Raw genomic sequence first — 19624 nt, 5'->3', positions numbered from 1 at the left:
CATGGAGTCAAATAGATGGCGCCATTATCACTTGAATGAATCAGCTGTATTGGTTGGTTGTGTGTGCATGCAGACATTCTTATTATCGATAAACTGATAATTATTCGATCACATTGATTTTTTTTTATAAAATTCGACAGAAAATAAAATGTCTCAAATGAATAGTAATGATCCACGACGTCCAGATCGAGTTCAAAGATATAAACCATTACCGGCTGGTTGTATCGGTAGTCCATCTGAAGATCCAACACCAGATTATATGAATCTTCTTTCCATGTTGTTTTCTATGTGCGGTCTGATGGTAAGTGGTTTGAACGATAGCAACAATTTTTTGATCAATTTGATTCTACTTGTGCGAAAAATAGATGAAATTAAAATGGTCAGCATGGATTGCTTTGTTTTGTTCGGCCATAAGGTATTTTTTTTCTTATTTGTTTTGTTCATTTGATACATGAATTTTTTTTTTTCGTTCAATTTAGTTTTGCCAATCTTCGTATGCACGATGATTTTAAACAAATATTTAGCTGTTTTATGCTCTCATTTTTGGCCGTAGTCATGACATATCTACAGAATCCATTACCAATGACATTACCATTTACAAATTAATCAATTGATTGATTGATTCAAAGTAATAATAATTGTTTTTATTATTTAAAATTGGGTAAAAACATTCATTTAAATAAATAGATATTTTTAATGGTCAAAAAAAAATGTATGGCAACTATTTATTGATTCATTCATCAAGATTTCACAATTCATTGTTTTCGTTTATAGATCATGGTTAATACCATGTGGAACAAATCTTTGGGCAGCATTTTATTTTCGATATGATCGATTCTTGAACAAATTTCTTTGTACTTATCATGTTCATATTGAGCAAACACTTGTTCTAAACATAATTGTTGATAAATATTTCGAACAATTTGAACAGATTCTTTAGATTTTACACCATAATGTTGAAATAGTAATGCCTGTTGATCATTATTAGCCAATTTTAATGCCTGAACACAAAGCCATGAACATTTACCATCTTCAATATCGGTACCAATTTTACCAGTTATATTTGAATCACCAAAACAATCAAGATAATCATCTTGTGTTTGAAAAAAATGTCCAATTTGTAAAAGTATTTCTTCCGCTTCATTATGAGTATTTGGATCAATGATTCCAGCCAAATAGATGGCCAATCGTATCGGTAATGAGAATGTATAATAAGCTGTTTTATATTGAACAATCGTATCATAACGTTCGGTTGTGAATTTGGAAAAATCTAATTTTGATCCATCAGACGGATTCGATAATAGATCTAAACATTGGCCATATGAAGTGTAACGTGTAACTTCGTTGAATAATTCAACCATATGTGTATACACTGGATTTGTACTTAGATTTTGTTTCAATAATAAATGTATCAAGCTACTAATCATAACACCATCGTTAATGGCAATCATACCGATTCCATTCTAAATTTTTTAAATGATTAATTAAATTAAATTAGATTTAAGGTTTTTTTTTCTCAATAGTCCTTTGTGTTTACCTTTCGATACCAACAAATTTGACCACGACGTGTAATCGAATCATCCATAATATCATCGAATATTAGAAAATATGATTGCATCAATTCTAAACAATAGCCAAGTATACCGATTTGAAGATTTTTATCTTGAGTTATAGATTCAGATGATGGACATAATTGTCTATATGCAAGCCAACAGATACGTGCACGATTACGTTTACCAGTGCCGACATTATAATCAATTACATTTTGTAGCCATTCTTTAGCTTCATTTAATGATTGTGTTTGTTGGTGTTCATTGTAAATATCGGCAATTGCTTTCAAACGTGCTTGTTCATATACATCATCAAATTCATTCAGATCGATTGCCGATATCGTTCTATTCAATTTACCACCTGTTTTTGTTTTGGTAACCATATATCTATATTAACATCAGATATAAATCATCATCATCATCAATTTGAAAATTGAAAAATTTGAAAATTTCAAACAATTCATAAACATCGTATATATATTACCTTGTTGAATTGAATGATACATTTGATGATTGATTAATGAAATATGGTGGCTTTATTACCGATGATGATGATGATGATTTTTTATCAACAACAACAACAGATGAAGAACCATTAATGATTATTGATGACATACGACGATGACAATGTTGAGTATAATAACGAATAAATCTTGTCATATTACTGGCCTGCATTTTTTGTTTTCAAATAATAAATAAACGTGGACTAGTAGCAAGTAAAAAAAAAACAACTAAAATTCGAATCAAAAATGATAAAAGTGGATAGAATTTATTGTTGGATATTTTTTTTTATGTTGAAGACAAATAATTTCTGATTATTGATGATGATGATGATCAGTCGATTTTTTTTCTGTGTGTACGTGTGTGTCGAATTTTAAGATGAAAAATGGGTCAATAACTTTATGACAAGTGGTTGGTCATCACTTTGATTGTTGTTGATGTTAGATTGCTAACCTGTTCGAATCAGCTATCTAGATGTTTTTTATTATAGTATATAGTTTATTTATATTCGCTTGCAAACGCACACACACACACACAAAAACACAAGGTATGACCAGTTTTTATTTTATTTTATTTATTCAATTTTTTTTCAATATTTAATTAAAGATGTTTTTTTTCTGTTGATCGAACCGGTTATATGTAATCATCATGTCCAGCAAAAAAAACTTGCCGTCTTTTTTTTTCTTTCTCTCTCTTTTTATTGATCAAATATGACCATGGATCGAAACATATCATAATAATCAATGAATTTGAAAAACAAAAAAAAAATTTTTTTCAAAAATATCGATGATGATGAGTCAATGTGTGGATGATATCAGCTGATTTTTAAGATGACGATTTATGATAAACAGCACACACAACACACACACACACGCTCGTAAACACAAAACGACAACAACAACAACAGAATTTTTTTTTTCACACGCGCGATTCTTATTATTATGAAAAGGAATTTTGTTTTAAAAAACGGCAAAAAAAATTCATTTATTTAATATTTTGTTTGAATTTTTAAATTATCATAATAACAGCAAAGAATTCAGAATGTGTTTTTGTTTTCTATAGAAAAAAAAATTAATAATAATAATAATAATCTGAAAAATTCTAAAATTCGAATCAATTTTGTTCAATGATTAATATTGATGATGATCAGGATGTTGACGACGACGACGACGACGACGACGATGATAATGATGATGATGATGATAATAATGAGCTCGAATCACAATTTATCCCTTTTTTTTCATTATTATTTAAAGGTGACTTTTGGTGATTTCAGACCAGACCAAAATTCTTTAAATTCTTTGACAACACTGGCCCTGTTTATTCATGTGTGTGTAAATAGAGAAAGAAAATGTAAATAAATTAAAAAAGTGAATTGTTAAAATTGAAAACTGATTGTTTCTTTTACAATTTTTTTCCTAACATATACAATTTCATTGCTCGAATGAAACACCAAACACACACGTTTGACCACATTTTTGTCAATTATTAGACTGTGACCTGTTGTTGTTGTTGTTGTCATCGTTGACATGAATCATTTTTTTGTTTTGTTTTGAATAACAAATAATTATTTACCTGAATTCAACATCACCCGTAAATTTATCCGGTGCATTCCAGGTCAATGTAATTGAACTTTTAGCTTTATCATTTTTATGTGTAATGGCCGACTATTTAAACATAATAAAGAAATTATTATTAGTTTTTTTTTCTCAAATTTCAATTTCAGCAACATGGAAAACAAAACAAAAAAAAAACTTACAGCAGATCCACAGGTAATTTCTTTGGATTTATCAGTCTTAGTAAACGTACCGATCATATCATTTGAACCGGGTTTAGCCGCATACAACATAAAACCTTTAAAATCACCACCAGAAATTGTTACCGATGCAGTGGATTTACCCGTTTTTGATGCCGTTATCTGATATGGTGATGGTGTTGTCTGTGCTTTATGATCTTCATGTTTTGGTGCTGTTGCCGAACATTTTGGTGCACCAGTTGGATATGATCTTATTGAACCAATAATGATGGCCAACAATATTCCAATGGTGGTGAATATTTTGATGAATTTTTTCATGTTTGCTTTTTGTTTCTCAATCACGATTTATGGATAGATTGAATAGATGGATGGATGGGCCAAAAACAAACAAACAAACAAACAAACTAAAACGATGTTGACTAAACGAAAGAAATTTGTCAACTGTTTGATTATTGTTATTAGTTATTGTGCAAAAAGCTTAAACACACACACACGAACTAAATTAATTTATTTCTCAACAAAATTTTCTTTCTTTTTTGTTTTAGAATGAGAGATGTGATTGTGAAAAGTTATCAAAAACAACAACGACAACGATGATGATGATGATGTGAAAATTCCATTACACAAACACACTAATAATTTCACACTCTTATCGAATGTTTTCTATACATACACAGGAGCAGGAAAAGAAATTTTTGTTGAGAAGAAAAAAAAATCAGAGAAGTTGACACAATTTACGATTTGTCAACATTTATGATTAGTTAGAAAAAAAAAAAAGAAAAGAAAAGACATTTTTTTTGCTGTCTTGTGATTTGTGTGTCGTTTATATTTGATGATGACGATAATGGTAATGGTGATGGTGATGATAATGATAAATCAATAATTTTTCTTCAGTCCGAGTTCTTTTTCCATTTAATTTTCCATCATTTAATTTATTTTTCATTTCATGTAATAAATATTTCAATTGATTTCAAAATTTTTTTCGAATGATAACCTGTTTTCAATAACGATAGCCAACACTTTCGTTTTTCGTTCTTCGTTTTTTTTTTTTTTTGATTTATGAATTTCACATTATTCAATCAAAAAATTAATGAAATGTTTTTTTTTCTGCTGAAATCAGCATTTAGTTTTTTTTTCTTTTTTCGTTAGAAAATGATGATAATAAAGAAACATTAAATCGAGAACAGCATATTGAACAAGAAGCTAGTATATCATTGTGGGTGTGATTGTTCCAATTTCCAAATGACAATGTATCATACACACATATAAAAATATGAATGAATGAATGATAATAAAATTAGAGAATGGAAAATTTTTTTTTTTTTTGGCATATTCACCTAAAAAAAAATCCTATTTAGTGTGAGGACTTTGAACATGTCAAAATTCAAAATTCATTTTTTTTTTTTTTTTTTGAAAAATTAGGATACATTATCTATGTACGGGTCACTGACACACACACACACATGTTCGAAATATTCCAAAAAAACAATTGTTTACATTTTTTTTTTTGAAAGAATTTTTTTCAAAGTAAAAAAATTAGAAAATCAAAATTCTCGTATACAAATATGTTCCGTACAACAACACATTATAAATATTGGATATTTGATGATGAAGATGAACTATATAGACGAAGACAGGAAGCAAATCATCGTTTTATTCAAGACAATATTACCTGGCTTAATGTGAAGGTAAGAAAATCAAAAAAGATTTGAATCCATTTAAATTGATTTTTTGTTAAAACAAATTCTGTTTACAGCCAGATGAAGCTCATAAACATTTTCTAACACTTGCCGAAGAGATAGCTTTGGTTAATTTTTATCTAAGTTTATTGAGAGATTTTTGCCGTCGATTCAATCCACCTATGCCTAAATATGTGACGGTAAATCATTGGATTATATTATCGAATCTTTTTTCATATTCATTAAAATATCGTTTTATTCATTTGATATAGAGTACATCAATACAATATTTTAAACGTTTCTATCTCAATAATTCTGTAATGGAACATCATCCAAAACATTTGATTGTTACATGTGTATATTTAGCTGCCAAAATTGAAGAATTCAATGTTACAATGGATCAATTTGTTAAAAATGTTAAAGGTGATCGTGAAAAAGCGGCCGATATTGTATTGAACAATGAACTATTATTGTTACTTAAAATCAATTATCAGCTGATCATTTGGCATCCATATCGATCGATCGAAGGATTTCTTATCGATATCAAGGTAAACCAAACAATTTTTTTTTAAATGGTGAATTTTTTTAAAAATGAAAAAAACCCGATGATTAGACCCGTTGTCCATCGTGCCGAGATCCGGAACGTTATCGACAACATATCGATACATTTATTGATCAATGTTTTCTTACCGATGCTTTTTTTCTTCTCTGTCCGAATCAGGTAATTATTATTAAGTAGATTGGTTTTTTAATAATTGAATTTTTTTTTCACACCACCATCACAGCTTGCGTTGTTGGCCATCATATATGCAGCCGATAAATTTAATGAATCAATGGACGAGTAAGTTGGGCAGTCATTTTATTGCAATTTGATTGAATGTAATGTATTATTGTTTTTTGATAGATATTTACGTATATTATTCGATGGAAATTCAGATGAAATAGCTTTTCTTCGTAAATGGATGATAAGTATGATGATGAAACCATGATGTTGAGATTTAGTGACCTTTATTCTAATCTCGATCTCGTTTATTGAATATAGAAACCAATGAGATGATTCGAAAGATTGAACCACCAGCAAAAAATTATGTAAAACAAATTGATACTAAATTGGAATATGTACAAAGTAAAACAATGGCTATGAATCGATCTGACTCATCAAATCGGCCGATTGATTCTGATGATGAAATTGATGATGTGGATGATGATGACCAAATCGAAGACGATACGACCACTTACCCATTAGAACGTTATTCTCATTATCGTTCCGAACAAGATCGAACTGAACAAAATCTTCTGGAACGATCTATACGTAAAAAATGATGTCGCCAATGAACTGTACCATAACGGTATTATTTTTATGTACGCAACAGGTGATCAAGAAAATTTCGTACCTGTAAATTAATAAAAAAAAATTTTTAAATAAATTTTTGTTTTTCCCCATTAAAAAACCTTTAGAAAACCTCAATCATTGTGGGTCGATTTCGTTTTCGTTGTTCAATACAACATTTTGCCAAAATCATCAATTTTGTGGCCAATTGTTGTGGCCAATCCGTACATTTTTGATCAAATATCTGCTCAAGTTTTGTTGGATTATTCCATCGTTGATATGTTTGTTTAATTGATTCGATTAGATTGATATTTCGATCATAATTTGTTGTTTGATCAAATTCATCACCAATCATTTCATCAATATACGATACCATATCGGATTCATCACGATTAGGATCGAATGCAGCCATACCGGTCAATAATTCTAATGAAACAACACCGAAACTAAATGTATCCACTTTCACAGAAACATCACCACGAAATGCTTCTGGTGCCATATATACACTGGTTCCTTTAACCGTTTGTGTTACAATAGTTGTTTCCGTATTGGAATTTGAACCTTGACGTACAAGACCAAGATCACCTAATCGTGCACAAAGTTGTCCATCCAATAGGATATTCGCACTTTTTATATCACGATGGACAAATGGTTTATCCAAACCGTGATTCGAATATGTATGCAGATAAACGATCGCATCGGCAATATCGGTAAGTATCCGTAAACGTTCGGCAAACGATAATGGTCGTCGATCTTGTTGTTGTGTTCCAAACAGATAATTATAGAGAGAACCATTCTGCATATATTCGGTTACAATACAAAGATTTGGACCATCATCTGAATATCCAAATAATCTGACAAGATTTGGATGTCGAAAATGATACATAATATTTAATTCAGCAAGAAATTCATTAAAATCATTGTTATTGCCTTCCAACGATAATTGTTTGAAACGTTTAACGGCTACGAATTTTGTATCATTAATACGAAAATGATTGAGTAATGCTGTTGCACAACGAAATACTTCGCCGAATGAACCTTCGCCAAGTTTGGTACCACCATCGGTTAGATTTTTTGATGAAAAATTATCCGTTGCAAGACGAAGATTTTGATATGAAAATCGAATAAGTGAATCCTTCGAATTTGCAGTAGTAGTGGTATCTTGTTGATCTGTGGAATGATTATCAATATTATAATCGATTGTTGTGAATGACATAAGTGATTCATTTGGTGCTGTTGGTCTGGCCATTGTTGCCCGTGATCTATAACCTGGTAGATCGGTCCAATTCTGATCGGATACTTTAACAATATCATCATTGTGATCATTAATGACATCTGATGTTGATGATTTTTGATGTACCGAAACCGAATTTCGAATCAATTCAGCAGCACGAACAAGACCTGATTGTTCAAGAAATTGAATAGCATCTCCTATTGTATGTCTTTGTTGACCATATGTAGACCAATGTTGAATCATTGCATTGGCCGCGCTACCACCGGGACGTTTACGTTGTTCATCTAGAATGGTAATATCCGTTGAACGGAATAAAAACCTTTCAGGATGATCAGGATTTGTAATAATTGCAGCTAATAATTTCCAATTATCGTTAATATCAAGTAGACCAATTAATTGATGAATAATATTGGCTGGTAAACGACGTAATTCAGTCGAAAATGTTAATTCCTTATGGATCGAATTATTATTCATGATCGAAAAATGATGAAAATTGGACAACAAATGCAAAAAAAAAACAAAAAATAACAACAACAACAACAAACAGTTTTTATCATCATCGGCAATCAAGTACGAAGCAAAAGCAGGTTTTTTTCCTGAGGGTGGAGCCATTCGTTTTTCATCACAATCATTCGAATATTCGAATTGATGATGATTGGATATATTAAATTTCAATTTTGTTTTTATTTAAATTTTCATTTTTTTTTCTTCTGTTTGAATCATCATTCATGGTCGTCATCATCATCATTATTAGTATCATTTTCGACATCAATATCGGAACGTTGATGTCGTTTTCGACGATGTGAATATTTTCGTTGCTTTTTCGATTTATTTCGATATCTTTTTCGATGATGTTTTGGTTGTTCATCATCGATGCTTTGTGTTGAATCGGAGAAAATTTCATCTTTATTTTCTAATTGAAAAACGGTTCTTGTATCTATACGATATATGCGAACATAAAGACGAAAAATGGCCAATAAAAGACCGATTATGTTTGGTGAATGATAATATGGTAGAAAATTTTGCGCAGCATATAAACTACGAATGGCCAATAATATAATAGTGCCGATAGCATACAATGCAAGAAGATATTGTTTTTGTTTCCGAAATAATAGATAAAATCCGGCCATCGAAGTTGTTGCACAATTACCATATAGAAAAATTTTTGCCGTCAATAATTGTTGTTGAATTCGTGATGATGATGATGATAAAACAACAGCTGATTCTTTTTTATCATCAACTTTCTGTTTCTGTTGTTGTTGTTGTTGTTGTTGTTGTTGTTGTTGTTTATTATTGTTATTATTATTATTATTAATATTATCCATAGAATCTGAATAAATGGCATTCAAATCTTGTTGATAAATTTTTAATGAACAAAAAATACTGGCTATTATGGCCACAAATAATAGACGATCGGCCCATTTTTTCCAATTGATTACTAATTGCATTTTTTTTCCACTCGAACTAAGCTCTCCATTTTCAACGAAAAAAAAACATCGACAACATTTTATATTCGAAATTTGTTAATTTCATTACAAAATTCATCATCAATTTTATAGTTTTATTTTATTGTATATATGATTTGATTATTTATTAAATTTACAAATAATGATGAAATAATAATACACACACACACACACAAAAACACAAACACTGATCTTATTATCTGATCTGAATTTATTATTATTGATGATTGATCAAAATTTTATAATTGAATTGATTGTATTGAATTGAATCCCGATGATGATGGTAAATAATTTCATCAGAAAAAAAAACTTTATCGTTGTATAGAAGAATATGTGTAGATAAAAAAAAAACTGAAATAATTGTATAGTGGGGATGTGTGGAATCTATCAGGTGGTGAAACATAAATCATGATTGAATTGAATTACAGATTTGACATTTGTGTTGAATAATGATGAATGGGGGGTGGCATCGCCCATTTTTGTCGTTCCTTACATTCTCTTCTTTTTTTTGGTTTTTCATTCCGATATCACAGAATATGAAATTTTCTTTATCTATGCAAATGTTGTGGGTACACATTTCGTTTTTAAATTTTCAATTACCCAATCGCTATTTATGTTGACACACGTACACATTACACACACGAACAAACAGCAGAAGAGAAATAAATTAAGTCAGTTAATTCCAGATGAATTGAGATTCCTACCATCCCAAAGTATGAAGAAAAAATTAGGCAAGATAATTATAGCTATCTCTTGATCCATCCGATCGTTCAAGATATTCTTTTTCAATTAAAACTTCAACACATTTCTAGATCGATAAATAAATATAATAAAAACAATGAATGAAGATCTATTTATGAAATTCATCAATTTTTACCTTGATCACATTAACATTTGGTTTGAATCGTAATGATAATTGATTAATCACTTCGGCCAATAATTGTTGATGTTTCAATGTTCGTCGCATCTTCATTATACGAACAATTGCCGCCTGAAAAATTTAAAATCAATTTCATCGAATAATTACAGAAAAAATATATTCACATACCTGAATGACCAATTTACGATCCTCTTCAATATGTTTATGTGTTTTTTCCTGATCTTGACGCATTTCCGTTTTTATTGGTATATTGATATTCACACGATATTTTTTATACTTATATCCCAAAAACAACGAAAGACGTGTATGTGGATGTAAAATGAATTCATCACCGCTACCACCTGTAGATGAACAGCTATTCGTATCGGTTGATGATGATTCACGTATCATAGATGATGAACCAACCGATTTAGTAAATGCTTGACTATTATCACAACTATCATTATCAACAACACATGATGGATCACAATCGGCCGGATTAGAAATGACCAATATTTTAGTTTTGAGCAAAATTTGCAACACTTGATGTAGTGTATCCTCTTTAATTTCAGTAATATCATGCAACTGTTGTACGGTTAGATTATCTGTGGTATTGTATTGTAGCAATACAGCCATTTGATACGCTGATGCCTAAAATGATAATGAAAATTGTTTTAGTTTTTTAGGATTTTTATAAAATTTCAATTTCTATATCGACTAACCTGGAAAGTATATCGACTTTTAAAACAATTAGCCACCAATTCACCTTTGGACATGCTATATATCCAAAGTAATTTTCGACCGCTATGTTGAGCGCTATAAAATTTTGTGAAACGGTTCACACAATGCTCCAACTGAAATCAAAATCAAAGAGAAAATTAAATTGAAAAAAAATAAATTACAGCAAACAACTAAACATTACCTCATTTGGTAGACTAAACGAAAAACTTTGTTGAAAAGGCCACGAACCAAAACTTAACACTTGTATGGAAAAATCGACTGAAAAAAATTAATTTCAATTAGAATTTATCCACTTTATAAAACATAAAAACAAAATCAACTTACTATCAAGTGCTTCACTGGATTCGCTAAGATGTTTTTTAAATAATTCATTCAAATCTTTACTTAGGCCAATATCCTGAAACATTCGTTGCAATTTGGATGTATATTCGAACCCACAAGAATGCTAATTAAAAGATTGAAAAAACAATATATTAAAAAAAATAAACAACGAAACACGTTTTGTAAACGATTAATTACCTTTAATTTCGAGATCATACTAGCCTCGGCATCATCACTGGCCGACATATGTTGTACCAGACGTTTAGCCAACATTTTACTATAGAATTTCTGGAATACATCTTTATCTTCGATGTATTTGAATACAATCATCTATCAAACGAAAGAATAAATGGTTATTTTTGAAATGAAAAGAAAAGAATTTCGCTGACTACTTACCACCTGATTCAATGTTTCTTCAAGCTCATTTTCTTCATGTATTTTTGATGTTTTCTTCAACAATAAATCACAATATTTGGCAAGTAACTCGGGTGATTTTGTTGAATTTGAATTATCGGTGACGGCATTTTTATTTATAAATTTTCCACATGCTTTATCCAGTGCGGCAACAAAACCCGAATCATTCAAAAAGGCTTCCTGTACTAGTTTGCTAAATTTTTTATGCACAGCTAATATTGTGCTTACATAGATTTTCGGATCCTGTACTGCTATTTCACTACATTTTTCAATAGCACCGAGTCCTTGATGGGTAATATGTGCTTCTAAGCGATTTTTTAACTCACCAAGGCCATTCGGTATACGCATTACAAGCTGATACATTCGTCCAAGGTCTTCATTTTTATCGTCATTCAATAGATTCTGGAATTCTTGATGAAATTTTTCCAAATGATCTTCAATTAATACACGTTCACATGTTTTCATCAACAATCCCAATGTATTTTTATGCAAATAGAGCATAATTCGTCGATTCTCCTCTTGAATTCTTTGTTCGGCTTTTTTCATATATTCGGTAACGGAATTTTTGGCCAAAAAATTTTCACTTTCCATTCGATAAAATCGTTCAGTATCAAGAAAAAATTGTACCTCAAACGCTTGCTGATAGACCGAAAGATTTGGTCCCTTTTGATGATTATCTGATTCATTGATACCGAGTTCAACTTTAAGGTGGAAAAAAGAGAGTTAAATATGAATCAAAACCACATTATAAGCAAAAAAAACTTACCATAACATCCCATAACACCACTGATGAGACTAGTATTGATTGTTTCACCATTTCTTTCTTTTTCAATTAATTTAAGCACTGCACTAGTAACCTGTTGGTTTAGTTTTGAGAATAACACTTCACGCCAGGTAACCAATGCTAATTGATATATTTCATATATATCCTTATGACCTTCATCACATTCACGTTTTACCCAATGACGGTTTAGATAGGCACATATTCCATTCAATACACGGCTTGAGAATTGATAATCTTCCCAATGTTTTGTATAGAATCGAAGCACTTCTTCATCATTCAGATCACGACCATTCTAATCAATTCCATAATTTATAGGTTAAATTAAAATGTTAAAAGACAATTCAACATACCTCAAGCAAAGTGGATAGATAATCCTGAAGAAAACTACGAATTCTTTTATATAATTCATAACCGACAAATTGTGCACCACTACCACTGCTACTTCCGCCACTATTTGTTGTTGGACGCCGTAAACGTTGATGTGATGATGATGACAATGTTATTTGGCCACTGTTTGATGATGATGATGATGATGAGCCAGCATTACTGGCTAATGGACTAAAATGGGAATTTGATGATGATGATGTCGATGTTTGTACGGATGTACAATAATTGTATACATGACTATTTGAAAACAAGAAAAAAAATTAGTTTATCAATCAAAAAATCATTCGATTCACTTTTCACAAAAAATGATAAACTTACGTATAAAGTTCCATATAACGTATTTTGGACATGCCTTGATTTTTATGTTTATAAACTTGTTCAATACCATTTCGAAGATCATCCCAGATATTATCCAATTCAGTTGTACGTGGTGTTGCCGATGACGTTGTTGGTGTTGATGAACAAGATGTAGCCATCATGATTATACTATTATTACTTGTGCTTGCTGTACTAGTACCAGGAAAATATTGTGATGACATTGTTCTCGATGATGATGATGATGATGATGAATCGTTGCTGTTGATGATGATCAATAAAATTTCTTGATGTTGATGGAATCGGTTGTGGTTGATTATCATTTGGTGGATATGAAGCCATTTGTAGATTATTTTTATTTTATTTATTAAATTGAATGGAATAATATTCGAACAACTTTAATCTTTGAATGATCAAAAAAATAGAACGAAAAGATTCAGTCGAAATAGTTGAATCAATAAGAATTCGATTTTTTTTCTTTTTTTTCTGGTTCACAACAAAGATATTTCAAGAATTGGACAATTCCAAATCAATTGTATATTGATCAGCACACAAACAAACATCTACAATATACGCACATAAAACACAAAGAATTTAGAGATCAATGTACACACACACACATACATACAAATTAAATTACAACAAATTCAACAAACAAATCTATGGATCAACACAGAATATTAAAGAATTGAAATTTTTTTGTTTCAATTCGATGATGATGGTAATTACGACGACAACAACAACGACAACGACGACGACGTCGTTGTTTTTCTTTCTATGGCTGCTGCTGTTCTATGTGTGTTTTAGCAAAAAAAATACGAAAAAAAAAGAAATTTTTTTGTTTGTTTGTTTGCTATTAATTTTTTTTTCGGTGTGACGACGACGACGACGACGAAAAAGCATAGACAAACACACACAAAGCAAGTATTTCAACTTGACGACTCAAATCTTTTACACTAACTGAGAGAATGTATATATAATTTTGCTATACTATAGAGAGCAGCTCATCATTCACTTGTTCTATGGTAGAGAAACAAACAAAACAACGTATATTACGAACGACGAAATGAAAAAAAAGCTGGTCATTTGAAATCATCATTGCAAACATAATTTTTACATGCTATTATGGCCATATTTCTTATCAATCATTGTGACTACCAATCAATTGTTAACTTGTCAAGTGTCAATTGAAAACAGAAATATGATTCAACATTCATTTTTTAACGTATAATCCATTGTGACTGTAGCGTTTTTGTAAAATTTTTGTAAAAAAAAAAAATGCTACTACCACATCACAATGTGGAAAGAATAATTATGAACTACTACCTTTTTTTCAATGTTCAAATAGATCTATAAAGAGACGACTTGTCATGATGATCAATCGATCGACCTGTTTTATTGGTGGTTAAATGGAATGGACGTTCTCTGTGTGTGTGAATAGCCATTGTTCATTATTAGACTGAAATTTAAATCGAAATTGTCAATTGAAGACAATTAAAAAAAAAATATAAAAAAAAATACGGAACAATTGGCCATAATTACGTCATTGTTAATTTATATTGTTGTTGTTGTTGTTTTTTTCTTGTTAAAGAACATTACGAAGACGACAATTTATTATGATGATGATGATCACGAGGATCTCATTGAACATTTAGAAAATTGAGAGAGATCATGAAAGCAAAGAAACAAAACAAAAACATCCTTTAAATATAATATATATCTATATGACGCCATTTAATATAATTGGGTAATTGCAATTTGTGAAATTGTTTGTTTTGTTTTGTTTTGTTTTGTTTAGTTCGACGATGAAAACAAATTTTCATAATAAACACACACAACACACAGAATCTAATGATGTTATTCTACGAATTTTATTGGCAAGAAAAATTTTTGAAAATAAGAAATTTCCAATGTCAATGTCTTCAATGTAATCAACGAGCAACGAGCAAAGCAAAATAGAAACAAAAAAAAATTTTTTTTTTTTTTTTTTTTTTTTTAGCTACCAAATACGCATATATGATCGTACAGTGATACCTTGATTGATTTGATGATTATTTAAATTGACGATTCTCGTTGCTCTGACGGTGTGGTGGTGGTGGTGGTGGTGATAATGCCAAATGAAATGAAATCATCTACGTATTTTTTTTTCGATTACACACATGTGTGGGCGTACATTAACCTTAACCAATGGAAAAAATACATTCGATTCGAATTTTCTCATTATAGAATCACACATACCATTGTTTTCTTCATCATCATCATTATCATCAATCAAATGAATTAAATTTTGAAAATTAAATTGAATCGAATTAATTTCACACGATTTAATTTAATATATAAAATAAAAATGTTAAGTACACATACACACACACATACCGATAATAAATATAGAGCAATTTTTTCAATTTTAATCAAGAAAATTGAATCATTTGACAATGAATGAAATGTTGAAAAAATCATCTGATCATCGAACATTGAATAATTCTTCATCATCATCATCATCATCATCAAAAAGTTCACGTAAATGTTCGAATAAAAAATCTTTAATTATAACCAGTAGTAGTAGTGGTGGTGGTGGTGGTGGTGGATTAAAATCAACATTTATAGATTATAAAACTCCTATTTCTACAACCGGCTGTAATAGTAGTAATAGTCAAACATCATCATCATCATCAGATATTGATCCAAATATTAATCGATTCATTAATCAGATATTCGATCAAAAACAGCAGCAGCAACAACAACATCAACAAAATAGTCAATCAATATCTAAACAACAATCAGAAAATGATTGGATCAATTGTAAAGCTATTAATCTTGGTGAATATTCTGGCATTACATTATCTGATGCACAACCAAAATCCAATGTAGAAATAATGGCAAATAAATCATCAATGGCTGGTAAATCAAAGAATATGATGATTAATCGATCTAGTAGTCATAAAAATAATGATTTATCAATTATCATAACAAAAGATCAGGATAAATAATGGCAGAAAAGAAAATTTTTTTTTTTTTGGCAATAACATTTTTTTTCAGAGATTTCTCTCCGTGTGTTTGTGTATGTATGTTTTTGTCAATAATAAATATATAATATATACCACCCAACCACATTTGAAAAAACCAGAAAGAACCAGAAATTTATAAGAAAAAAAAAATTTCATTCAAAATTTAAAAATCACACATTTGATCGAATCCAATCAATGTATTCGGTAACTCTATATGAATATAAGAAACAATAAAATTAAGATAAAGACAAAATAGATTTTCTTTCGACAAACCTTGTATAGACACCTGGATAGCCAGCCTGTGCACAACGATTACCAAATGAAACAATACCTATGATTGTCCATCGTCGATTATTATCTGGTAACATTAAAGGGCTTCCTGAATCTCCCTATGTGTGTGCGTGTGGGTAGAACGGGTTAAAATTTATCAGTTCATCATATTCATATTTTGGATGAATTTTTTTTCATATATATCACACATACCTGACAAGCATCTTTACCACCTTCAACAAAACCAGCACAAAGAAAATTTTTATTGATTGGTTGAAAATAACGTTTATCACAGTCATGGTTATCCCAAACAGGTAATGATACCTGTTGTAATAGACCACTTTGTTGGCCACCATATTTGGTTGTACCCCAACCAATTACAGTGGCCATATAGCCAACAAGATTACGTGAACGAATAGTTGTATCTGGTAAACAAATAGGCCAAACAGATTCCGGCACAAGACGTACATCATGATCTAATCGTAATAGACAGAGATCATTGTAGAAACCATTTCGTTTGAATTCTGGATGTTGTAAAATGGATACAACATTAAATGTTTGTCTATCCATTTCATAATCATTATTATTTAGATCATGCATGCCCAATTTGACAAGAAGATTTTCACGTGGATATAGTTGACCACGTTGATCGGAAAGGCAATGTGCTGCTGTTATAATCTATGTGTAAAGAATATAGATTGTTGTTAAGGTGAATGAATTTATTACCCACTCTTGATTTGATTTCACTCACATGATTTCGATTGATAAGTGCTCCTCCACACCAATATTTACTAATTCCTTTTGAAGATAAAAATATCGCCACCTACGCAGAATACAAGACAAGACATTTTAGTTGTCATCGTATGAAATTTTTTTTTTGTTTAAAACTTACAGCCCAAGGCCATTGCCCTGATAATGAATCTTCACCGCCAACAATTCTTGCATCACGTCCAGCTAATCCACATATATCATCTGGAAATAATGACGATGAATCATTTGATAATGGAGGATATAGTGAAGGTAGTCTTGTCGTCATTGGTAGTTCTGTTGTCGTAGATGTTGTCTGATGTGTTGATGGTGCTTTTGTTGTCGTCGTCGTTTTTGAATTCCATAATGGACGATTCTGTTGAAATGGTTTCGATGTTGTTGTTGTTGATGTCGTAGTCATAGCCGTTGTGGTTAATGTTACGGAAGTAGCAGTAGAGGTAGTTGTAGTCGATGATGGTATAAATATTGGTTCAACGGTGCTGGTATCTGGTGGACGGACTATTGATGATGATGATGATGGTTTTGTTGAATTAACTGGTCTCTATATGATAATGGTGATGGAACAAATCAAATTACATAAATCAAATCGATTGATAATTTACAATATTAAAACTACTTACAAATGGCCGTATACCATCAACACCTTCTAATGGACAACAAACACCAGGAATAATTAAATTACGAAAACAGACCGATTGTCGTAAAATAGTGAGATCAAGTATTAGATAGAAACATTTTCTAATATCTGTACATTCACCCGGAGTACCATAAGGTGTTAAACAATGATTAGATGATGTACCAGCACCAGGTAAAGATGATGATGATGATGATGTTACATTCGATATATTAGCAATAACATTACTAATGGCTGTCGTATTAATACGATTTGGTAATAGCCCTAATTTATTATATATGATTAGAAATTGAATAAAAAAAAAAATTTTTTTAGAAAAAAAAAATCTCACATGGCCGTTTTGGAAGAAAAAGTTGAGCCGATATTTGACAATGACAACAACAAATGGCAATGATCAATAGACAAACGGATATTGGCCGTCGATTTAATGACGTTGATGATGGTATTAGCATGATGATGATGATGATGAACATTGAGCATTGAGCATTTATGCTAAAATCAAAAACAATGAAGATGAAAATCTTCGGGTTGTTGTTGTTGTTGTTGGTGGTGGTGTTGAAGACAAACCAGACACGATATACGACGATGATTGCATGTGGCTTTGATCAATCGTTTTTCCATTATTGATTCAATCAATACGATTTAGATATAGATAAATGGATAGATAGATAAATTGGGATTTTTCATGTCGAAAAAAAAAATATTTCTGGTCAAACAGTGTAATAAATAGCCATAGAAAGAGAGAGAGAGAGAGAGAGAGAGAAAATAGAGAAAAAAGGTCCCATCAAGAGAGCATTCGATTTTTTGTATTTAACGAAAAAAAAAATTCCAAGTGAGAGTAAAATTTTAACTTGTTTGACGACGGCGGCAAGTCACCACTATAGTTAGTCAACAACGAGAAAAACAAAACCGAGATTAAAAATTGATGTTTTCGGGATAAAAAATCCAGTTTTCATCGATTGATCATCATTATCATGTTTTACCTTTGTTTATTTATGATTCAGTCTTGATTCGATGACGAATGAAAAGTGAAACAAACAAACAAACAAATAAAAATCCCCATCAAATAGATTGAAATTTTATGATAGCGATGTGGTGTTGATCATCATTACATTGGGAGGGGGCGGGGGTGGAAATTTACAAGAATGTGAACAGCCATATCATGGTGAATGGATGATGATTACCTGGAAAGCATGTGTGTCCACAGGAATAGTTTCAGGCTCTTTTATCATTGGTCATAACGATGACCTCGATGTGCAATTTGACGAAACAGAAAAAAAATTGAGAACCAAAGAGAAAGCGACCTAAAAAAAACCTATCACATAGTGATAGTGATGATGACAAACAGAATTTTTTTTTTTGATTTCATTTAGTTTCGATTTCCGTTGGAAAATAACTTAATCAAAATGATCCATTCAAAATTTTTTTGTTTCATCATATTAAAAAACGGAACTTGATCGAATTTGGATCAATTTCAATTTTTTTTTCTTTTTTTTTTGTTATATCCATCCATTTTAACATCATCAAACGGTTGATGTGTAAATAGGTGAGTCAAATCTTGTTTTCGTTTTCGCGCTTTTTGTTCACTCATTGTGTTGTGGATTTTT

At 30.6% G+C, this 19624-nt stretch overlaps 8 protein-coding genes across 10 annotated transcripts; 3 read left to right on the top strand and 5 right to left on the bottom strand.

Moving 5' to 3' along the window:
* The first annotated feature begins 50 nt into the window (after positions 1-50).
* Positions 51-711, top strand: LOC124494121 (PAT complex subunit Asterix). Its single transcript, XM_047057274.2, has 3 exons — positions 51-301; positions 366-415; positions 480-711. Exons 1-3 carry the CDS (start codon positions 149-151, stop codon positions 604-606), a joined length of 330 nt encoding a protein of 109 aa, XP_046913230.1. The 5' UTR covers positions 51-148; the 3' UTR covers positions 607-711.
* Positions 623-2877, bottom strand: LOC124494118 (uncharacterized). The gene is made up of 3 exons (XM_047057272.2): positions 2035-2877; positions 1538-1937; positions 623-1463 (listed from the first exon to the last, which is right to left on the bottom strand). The coding sequence occupies exons 1-3, from the start codon at positions 2223-2225 to the stop codon at positions 756-758; spliced, it is 1299 nt and encodes a 432-aa protein (XP_046913228.2). The 5' UTR covers positions 2226-2877; the 3' UTR covers positions 623-755.
* Positions 2878-3003: 126 nt separating this feature from the next.
* On the bottom strand, positions 3004-4902 carry LOC124493404 (putative defense protein 3). The gene is made up of 3 exons (XM_047056486.2): positions 3811-4902; positions 3627-3718; positions 3004-3367 (listed from the first exon to the last, which is right to left on the bottom strand). Exons 1-3 carry the CDS (start codon positions 4123-4125, stop codon positions 3298-3300), a joined length of 477 nt encoding a protein of 158 aa, XP_046912442.1. The 5' UTR covers positions 4126-4902; the 3' UTR covers positions 3004-3297.
* A 355-nt stretch (positions 4903-5257) lies between these two features.
* On the top strand, positions 5258-6937 carry CycH (cyclin H). Its single transcript, XM_047056485.2, has 7 exons — positions 5258-5495; positions 5564-5686; positions 5759-6034; positions 6100-6207; positions 6272-6327; positions 6391-6455; positions 6529-6937. The coding sequence occupies exons 1-7, from the start codon at positions 5373-5375 to the stop codon at positions 6807-6809; spliced, it is 1032 nt and encodes a 343-aa protein (XP_046912441.1). The 5' UTR covers positions 5258-5372; the 3' UTR covers positions 6810-6937.
* Positions 5715-8662, bottom strand: LOC124493402 (interleukin-1 receptor-associated kinase 4). The gene is made up of 2 exons (XM_047056484.2): positions 6950-8662; positions 5715-6880 (listed from the first exon to the last, which is right to left on the bottom strand). Exons 1-2 carry the CDS (start codon positions 8660-8662, stop codon positions 6845-6847), a joined length of 1749 nt encoding a protein of 582 aa, XP_046912440.2. The 3' UTR covers positions 5715-6844.
* A 928-nt stretch (positions 8663-9590) lies between these two features.
* On the bottom strand, positions 9591-15680 carry Cul1 (cullin 1). 3 transcript variants are annotated; one of them, XM_047056526.2, is made up of 12 exons: positions 15372-15680; positions 13341-13740; positions 12986-13259; positions 12618-12927; positions 11834-12552; positions 11636-11767; positions 11441-11561; positions 11298-11374; positions 11098-11229; positions 10565-11026; positions 10394-10507; positions 9591-10324 (listed from the first exon to the last, which is right to left on the bottom strand). In XM_047056526.2, the coding sequence occupies exons 2-12, from the start codon at positions 13658-13660 to the stop codon at positions 10244-10246; spliced, it is 2742 nt and encodes a 913-aa protein (XP_046912482.2). In that variant the 5' UTR covers positions 13661-13740; positions 15372-15680; the 3' UTR covers positions 9591-10243. The 3 variants fall into 3 exon arrangements, with proteins under 3 accessions (XP_046912482.2, XP_075588341.1, XP_075588342.1); XM_075732226.1 differs by lacking the exon at positions 15372-15680 and having other exon boundaries at positions 9591-10123; positions 10221-10324; positions 13341-15299; XM_075732227.1 differs by lacking the exon at positions 15372-15680 and adding an exon at positions 13966-14350 and having other exon boundaries at positions 13341-13900.
* Positions 15681-15713: 33 nt separating this feature from the next.
* On the top strand, positions 15714-16327 carry LOC124493730 (uncharacterized). Its single transcript, XM_047056835.2, has one exon. The coding sequence runs from the start codon at positions 15773-15775 to the stop codon at positions 16325-16327; it is 555 nt and encodes a 184-aa protein (XP_046912791.2). The 5' UTR covers positions 15714-15772.
* Positions 16272-19512, bottom strand: LOC124494045 (proclotting enzyme-like). The gene is made up of 9 exons (XM_075732228.1): positions 19202-19512; positions 19001-19022; positions 18349-18895; positions 18004-18281; positions 17508-17924; positions 17367-17438; positions 16829-17293; positions 16619-16734; positions 16272-16555 (listed from the first exon to the last, which is right to left on the bottom strand). Exons 3-9 carry the CDS (start codon positions 18488-18490, stop codon positions 16516-16518), a joined length of 1530 nt encoding a protein of 509 aa, XP_075588343.1. The 5' UTR covers positions 18491-18895; positions 19001-19022; positions 19202-19512; the 3' UTR covers positions 16272-16515.
* Between the last annotated feature and the right edge of the window lie 112 nt (positions 19513-19624).

The sequence above is a fragment of the Dermatophagoides farinae genome, chromosome 6, assembly GCF_024713945.1.
Source record: "Dermatophagoides farinae isolate YC_2012a chromosome 6, ASM2471394v1, whole genome shotgun sequence".
NCBI lineage: Eukaryota > Metazoa > Arthropoda > Arachnida > Sarcoptiformes > Pyroglyphidae > Dermatophagoides > Dermatophagoides farinae.
This window is presented reverse-complemented; position numbering and strand designations above follow the sequence as displayed.

Excerpts from the sequence above, each read along its gene's own strand:
- LOC124494121 (XM_047057274.2), top strand. The coding sequence starts at position 149 with ATGTCTCAAATGAATAGTAATGATCCACGACGTCCAGATCGAGTTCAA. Across the intron at positions 302-365 it reads TTTCTATGTGCGGTCTGATG|ATGAAATTAAAATGGTCAGC; the intron begins GTAAGTGGTTTG and ends TGCGAAAAATAG. Across the intron at positions 416-479 it reads TTGTTTTGTTCGGCCATAAG|TTTTGCCAATCTTCGTATGC; the intron begins GTATTTTTTTTC and ends CGTTCAATTTAG.
- LOC124493730 (XM_047056835.2), top strand. The coding sequence starts at position 15,773 with ATGAATGAAATGTTGAAAAAATCATCTGATCATCGAACATTGAATAAT.
- LOC124493404 (XM_047056486.2), bottom strand. The coding sequence starts at position 4,125 with ATGAAAAAATTCATCAAAATATTCACCACCATTGGAATATTGTTGGCC. Across the intron at positions 3,719-3,810 it reads AAATTACCTGTGGATCTGCT|TCGGCCATTACACATAAAAA; the intron begins GTAAGTTTTTTT and ends ATGTTTAAATAG. Across the intron at positions 3,368-3,626 it reads ACGGGTGATGTTGAATTCAG|GGCCAGTGTTGTCAAAGAAT; the intron begins GTAAATAATTAT and ends ATGAATAAACAG.
- LOC124494045 (XM_075732228.1), bottom strand. The coding sequence starts at position 18,490 with ATGTTCATCATCATCATCATCATGCTAATACCATCATCAACGTCATTA. Across the intron at positions 17,925-18,003 it reads TTGATGGTATACGGCCATTT|AGACCAGTTAATTCAACAAA; the intron begins GTAAGTAGTTTT and ends ATTATCATATAG. Across the intron at positions 16,735-16,828 it reads GTGGTAAAGATGCTTGTCAG|GGAGATTCAGGAAGCCCTTT; the intron begins GTATGTGTGATA and ends GCACACACATAG.
- CycH (XM_047056485.2), top strand. The coding sequence starts at position 5,373 with ATGTTCCGTACAACAACACATTATAAATATTGGATATTTGATGATGAA. Across the intron at positions 5,496-5,563 it reads TTACCTGGCTTAATGTGAAG|CCAGATGAAGCTCATAAACA; the intron begins GTAAGAAAATCA and ends TTCTGTTTACAG. Across the intron at positions 6,035-6,099 it reads GATTTCTTATCGATATCAAG|ACCCGTTGTCCATCGTGCCG; the intron begins GTAAACCAAACA and ends CCCGATGATTAG.
- LOC124494118 (XM_047057272.2), bottom strand. The coding sequence starts at position 2,225 with ATGCAGGCCAGTAATATGACAAGATTTATTCGTTATTATACTCAACAT. Across the intron at positions 1,938-2,034 it reads GTATCATTCAATTCAACAAG|ATATATGGTTACCAAAACAA; the intron begins GTAATATATATA and ends ATGTTAATATAG. Across the intron at positions 1,464-1,537 it reads AAATTTGTTGGTATCGAAAG|AATGGAATCGGTATGATTGC; the intron begins GTAAACACAAAG and ends TAAAAAATTTAG.
- Cul1 (XM_047056526.2), bottom strand. The coding sequence starts at position 13,660 with ATGATAATCAACCACAACCGATTCCATCAACATCAAGAAATTTTATTG. Across the intron at positions 12,928-12,985 it reads ATCTATCCACTTTGCTTGAG|AATGGTCGTGATCTGAATGA; the intron begins GTATGTTGAATT and ends GGAATTGATTAG. Across the intron at positions 11,562-11,635 it reads GTATGATCTCGAAATTAAAG|CATTCTTGTGGGTTCGAATA; the intron begins GTAATTAATCGT and ends TCTTTTAATTAG.
- LOC124493402 (XM_047056484.2), bottom strand. The coding sequence starts at position 8,662 with ATGGCTCCACCCTCAGGAAAAAAACCTGCTTTTGCTTCGTACTTGATT. Across the intron at positions 6,881-6,949 it reads ATCGACCCACAATGATTGAG|GTACGAAATTTTCTTGATCA; the intron begins GTTTTCTAAAGG and ends ATTAATTTACAG.